The sequence below is a fragment of the Panthera uncia genome, unplaced genomic scaffold (assembly GCF_023721935.1).
Source record: "Panthera uncia isolate 11264 unplaced genomic scaffold, Puncia_PCG_1.0 HiC_scaffold_514, whole genome shotgun sequence".
NCBI lineage: Eukaryota > Metazoa > Chordata > Mammalia > Carnivora > Felidae > Panthera > Panthera uncia.
In genome coordinates this window covers 36,409-41,523 of record NW_026059665.1, presented here as the reverse complement: position 1 = coordinate 41,523, position 5,115 = coordinate 36,409, and the positions used below count along the sequence as shown (strand labels likewise).

The 5,115-nt window shown below is 62.5% G+C and overlaps 1 protein-coding gene and 1 long non-coding RNA gene across 2 annotated transcripts in view; one reads left to right on the top strand and one right to left on the bottom strand.

Moving 5' to 3' along the window:
- Window positions 1–69: 69 nt before the first annotated feature.
- LOC125918173 (enoyl-CoA delta isomerase 1, mitochondrial-like) lies at window positions 70–4,676 on the bottom strand. The gene is made up of 4 exons (XM_049624210.1): window positions 4,571–4,676; window positions 4,211–4,324; window positions 1,934–2,061; window positions 70–766 (listed from the first exon to the last, which is right to left on the bottom strand). The coding sequence occupies exons 1-4, from the start codon at window positions 4,620–4,622 to the stop codon at window positions 551–553; spliced, it is 510 nt and encodes a 169-aa protein (XP_049480167.1). The 5' UTR covers window positions 4,623–4,676; the 3' UTR covers window positions 70–550.
- Window position 4,677: 1 nt separating this feature from the next.
- Window positions 4,678–5,115, top strand: part of LOC125918174 (uncharacterized) — a 1,393-nt gene continuing 955 nt past the window's right edge. The window contains exon 1 of the long non-coding RNA XR_007456389.1: window positions 4,678–4,916. This is a non-coding gene — a long non-coding RNA (uncharacterized LOC125918174). The remainder of the gene's footprint in view (window positions 4,917–5,115) is intronic.

Sequence of the window (5,115 nt, the reverse complement as noted above, 5' to 3'; positions counted from 1 at the left end):
TCTTTTCACGGCTTCGGTCCGGATGCTAAAACGCCAAACCAGCATCCAGCCAGAGCGGTCACAACCCGTCACGCCCCACGGGACCCATCGCCATCCCCAGCCGGATGTCCTGGGAACCCCAAACTCACACCGCCCTCATCTCACGCACCGCACTGCCTTGAACAGACGGCAAGCTGCTGTCGGCTGTCACGCGCCTCGTGGGTCGTCCTGACTCTCGCCACCCTCCCGTCCCCTGGCTCGGACCCTTCTGGCACCTCACCTGGGGTGTCCCGTCTTCAGGCACACCGGTTCCTGAGCGTGAACAGCCCCTACCTTCTCGAGGGCAGACCGGAACGATGTTTCCTGATGTGAATCTGATCCCCTCCTCACGCCCCTCTCCCTATACAGCTCTCTTGCCGGGCCGCGTCGACCACGTGCCCTGGTCCCTGCCCCCGCCCCGCGAAGTACCCCGCCACCAGGTCACGCCTGTCTGCAATGGAGGCTCCCCTGTGCACATCCGAGGGTCTCCCCCGACTGTTCCCTTCCCAGCCTTCCCAAGGACAGGACCTCTTCATGCCCCCCCACGCGCTGGGCTGGCCCTGGCGAGCCAGCAAGGCCACTCAGGAGCGGGGACACTCACGTTGATGGCAGCGATCAGCACCAGGTTGGACAGGTAGAGCCGCAGCCACAGCTCCTGCACGGCCCTCCAGTACTCGGCATAGTGCGCCTGGCTCTTCCCGCACATCTCCGTCAGGTCCAGGCCAGCCGAGAAGATCCCGGGGCAGTCCTACCGGAGTGAAGGAGCCAGGGGCCCCGTCACCGTCCATCTCCTGGCAGCAACCCGTCCCCGGGGCCCGGGAGCCCACAGGCGCTCAAGACGCAGTGGGGGCGAGGTCATGTTCAAGGTGGCAGGATCAGGTCCCCGGGAGCTGAAGCTGGGACCTCCCTCGGACTTAGCTCCTCCTACTTTGCAGTTTCAAATGGGAAAAGGCAAAACAGGCAGGCAGGGTCGGGTGCTCCCCCAGGAACATAAACAGCGGGTTCTGGGCACGGCTGCGTGTGTGGTCCTGGGCAGGGGAACTCAAGAGGCCCGGAGGGGGCACACGTTCTGATTTACCCTCGAGGTCAAGAACGCTGCAGACGCCAGCGCAGGCCGGGAGGTGCTGCCGTCAGAAGTGAGCCAGGACGGGAAGGGACAGCAATGAGCTGAGGAGCCAGAACTCTGCCCTGCCTGGGCGGTCACGCATGACACAGAAGCCTGGCCTAGAAGGGCGTGGGTCCCATGTGGACGCCCCAGGTCCCAACACAGCCGCCACAGAGCGGGGGAAGCAGACACAGTGGACCGCCAGCACGGCGCTGCTTTCCAGCAAACACTGCCGGCCCAGAGGCGGGGCGGGGTTGCTCCGCGGCCACCACGCGGGGCCGTCGTGTGGTCACAACGTTTCTAAGTGAACGAGATGTTCCCGTGGTTGGAGCGTGTCTGGGGCTGGCGTGACCTGTTACCGACACGTGAAGTACGGGACGGTCACAGGCGACGTCTCCGCGTCCTCACATTAAGCGACAGGACCAAGCTCGTGTGCAGGGCGCAGAGTGCAATTCCCCGTGGACCTGTGCACGCAGACGCTTGGAGGCCGACCTGTCGTCTCCCTAGGCCGCGTGCCAGCGCAACCTGGCTGTCACAGGCGCCCCGGGGACGGGGTGGCGGTGGGGGCAGGGCACTGAGGCTCTCCCCACAGTCCGGCCTGGGGCAGAGGTCGCGGTGCTCTGGGGGGAGCCATCTGCCCACAGCATGCCAGGACCACCGGGGGCCCCCCTGGACCAGGCCCAGGACTAGGGTCCCCGGTGGCACCGGCATCCGGGTCTACCTGGTCATTCTACAGCACGTGACGTGTGGACGTGACCTCGCAGCAGGTTCCTGCCGTGATCAGAACTCGGGGAATCAACGAGCACCCACCGAAGTCAGGATGACGCCTCGGAAGGTCTTGTCGTTTTCCAGTTTCTCCAGGCTGATGACAAACTCCGTCAGCACCTCCAGGCTGAGGCTGTTCACCGGGGGGTTCTTCAACTTTATCACGGCGACCCCTAGTTTGAAAACGAAGAGGAGAAAGCTCACACCCAGGACTGGAAAAGCACACCCAACCATCCCGCACCCTCAACCTGGCCATGGGAAGCGACAGCTTTCATTTTTAACTTTTGGTTATTACAATTGGTTAAGTTTGGGGCGCCTGGGTGGCTCAGTCGGTTAAGCGTCCGACTTCAGCTCAGGTCATGATCTCACCGTCCGTGAGTTCGAGCCCCGCGTCGGGCTCTGTGCTGACTGCTCAGAGCCTGGAGCCTGCTTCCGATTCAGTCTCTCCCTCTCACTCTGCCCCTCCCCTGCTTCTGCTCTCTCTCTCAAAAATAAACGTTAAAAAAAAATAAATAAATGAAAGTGGGCAGTCCAGGTCTATAGGGACATGCACAGTGTCCCAATGCTACCATGATCTAATTGCCGGGCATTTCTATCCCACACAGGACCCTGCGCCCACGAGCAGTTCCCGCTCCTCCCCGGCCCCTGGCCACTGAGTGTCTACTTTCTGCCTCTACGGACCCGACTACTCTGGACGTTTCGTGTGCATGGAAGCACACAACCTTTTATGTGTGGCTCCTTTCACTGAGCACCGCGTTCTCCAGGCCGGCCCGTGCCGCTGGGTCAGCGTCCCACCCCTTTCTGAGGCCCAGTGTCTCCCTGCACACGTGTGGACCGCACTGTCTCTGTTCGCGTGCTGGCGGACACTGGGTCCCTTCCGCCTTGAGGCTCCTGTGACTACTGCGGCCGTGAACGTTCACGAGCAAATATCTGTCTGTTCCTCTTGTTCCCCCAGATGCCAGTCCTCTGTCCCCAGGGGAGTAGGAGATGGCCTTACTCTCCTGAGGAGTGAGCAGACCGGATATTAAGGAGGAACTGCACTGGGGGTTCTGGTTCTTGCTAAACACGTTGGCGGCCTGACGTTCTTAAATTCTCCACGATCCGCTTGTGCGTGCTGCCAGCAGCGGGGGAGGGGGGGGGGCAGACCAGCACTTGGGACAGGGCAGCCACCAGCCTGGGCCAGCTGAGGCCATCTGTTCCGGCTACCTGGCCCAAGGACAGACCCCAAGGGCTTTCGAAGGGCCACCGTTCATTTAGGCTACATTTCCCTGGTCAGGACCTTAGAAATCTCCAGATGGTCAACATAAACAGTCCTCTAGGAGGGAGAACCAAGTCCTGAAGACAAACGGGCTGTTTTGAGACCTCCGGCTTCTAAGGGAGAGGTTACTTACTAACCGGCTACAGGAACGTACAGGGACATGGAAGAAGCGATCACAATTCCCAGAAGCAAGCTCCCCGAACTTGGTTCAGAGGGAAGTTTTTGAGGCTGACTGGATTTTTACAGAGCCCGGTCCAGCAGAATCAAGGACACTCAGGGGAGAGGATAAAGGTTTCCATGAGTTGACGCGGAGGACTTGGGGCGAATCCGGGTCGCGGGGTGAGCAACCATGTCCCTGACGCAGGGTGGGTGGGCGCGGGGGAGGTGGGCTGAGGCCGCAGCCCCCCAACCACAGCAGCCCCCCCAGCTCCTCTTGTAGGCCTGAGCACAGCGTGTCCCCAAAACCTGGAAGTAGGCCCAGCCCTGGCTGCAAGTCTTCTCAGGACCCAGGTCGGGAACATTCTCAGGTAGAGAAAACTCAACGGTGTTTTTTTCTACCTTTTCTGTCCCTTTTGGAGAGTTTTCCCAGAGGCTCTGATGGGGGTGGGAGGTGGCTCCTGGGTTTAATTAGTAAACCATCTGCTAGGTCCTGGGCCATGCCAGAACATTAAAAAAAAAAAAAAAATTACTCTAAAATACTTCCATTATTTTCAATTTCCAACTGAAGAGTTTAGATAGAAGAGCATACCCCTCAAACTTTACAAACCAAAACACTTTTATCTTCATAATGAACTGGGGAAAAGCACGTGGGCTGATGACCTTTAAGCTTTGAACGCAACAGAAACGGTCCTCCTACAGGGCTTGATCTCCAATGGCCTTCAGGCGTCCCCAGGAGCCGCGGTCAGGAAGACCAGAGGCGGGCGAGGAGGGAGCGGGAGTGGGACGGCGAGGCACCCCTGCTTCGAGTCCTCCAGGCCCCGGGACGGGCCGAGCCAGGGAAAGCCCAGCCCGCGGGGCCCGGCGTAGGCGCCCTCGCCCGAACGTGCGGCCGCAGGAGCGCTTACCTTTCGACGGGTCCGTCTCCACCAGCACCCGAGGGCTCCCGAAACACCGCACACCGTCCCCGCCGCCGGCGGCCGGCCCCGTCCGCCCGGGAACCGCGTCCGGAAGCCGGGACCCTGCGAACGACAGCGCGAGGCCCGTTAGCCCCGGGCCCCAGTCGGCTCCCCGGCTCCCTCCAGCTCCCTGAGGTCCCCGGCACCTCCCTGCCCCCAATCCCCCCCCCCCCCCCCAAACCTCCCGCTCCCCACGGCCCCTCCCAGCTCCCTCGGGTCCGGGGCCCCTGTCTCCTCCGGCCCCCGTCCCGGCTCCCCGGGCCCCTGCTGCCCCGCACCCCCCAACTCCAGCCCCCCGGAGTCACGCACACGGGCGGAGCAGGTTGCGAGCCAGGACGCGCGCTCCGACCATCAGCGCCATCTTGACCAGGCCAATTTGGGGTCCGGCCGCCCCGGGCCACGCCCCGCCCCCGCAGCCCCGCCCCACTTGGCGTGTCGGGTGTTGAGGGCGGGGCACTGCCGAGACTGTGGTTAGCAGGAGAGTTGGGGGAGGGCCGCAGTGACGCTAGGTGGCGGCGGCGGGAGGGCTGGCGTGGGCCCCTGTCTGGGACGAACTCTCCTCACAAACCCGGAGGCCACCGCGCTCGCCTCCACCCACGTCTGAACCCCTGGGAGGCTGGCACGCTTCCCACGCTGCCCACAAACCAAAGCTAAGGTCAAGGCAGCGACAGCTGCGGATGGGGGGTGGGGTGACTGCACGACTCAGGGAGCGTGTGAGTCCCGGAGTCGGTCGTGAGCTTGAGGCCATAAGGGCCTTTGCGGGTAGCAGCCCCGGCCATCCCAGCAGGCGGATTACAGCAGGGTCATTTCTCAAAACCGCCCCCCTGCAGAGCCCGAGGACTAAAAAGGGTGCC

Excerpts from the sequence above, each read along its gene's own strand:
- LOC125918173 (XM_049624210.1), bottom strand. The coding sequence starts at position 4,622 with ATGGCGCTGATGGTCGGAGCGCGCGTCCTGGCTCGCAACCTGCTCCGC. Across the intron at positions 4,325-4,570 it reads TCGCAACCTGCTCCGCCCGT|GGTCCCGGCTTCCGGACGCG; the intron begins GTGCGTGACTCC and ends TGTCGTTCGCAG. Across the intron at positions 2,062-4,210 it reads GGAGACGGACCCGTCGAAAG|GGGTCGCCGTGATAAAGTTG; the intron begins GTAAGCGCTCCT and ends TTTTCAAACTAG.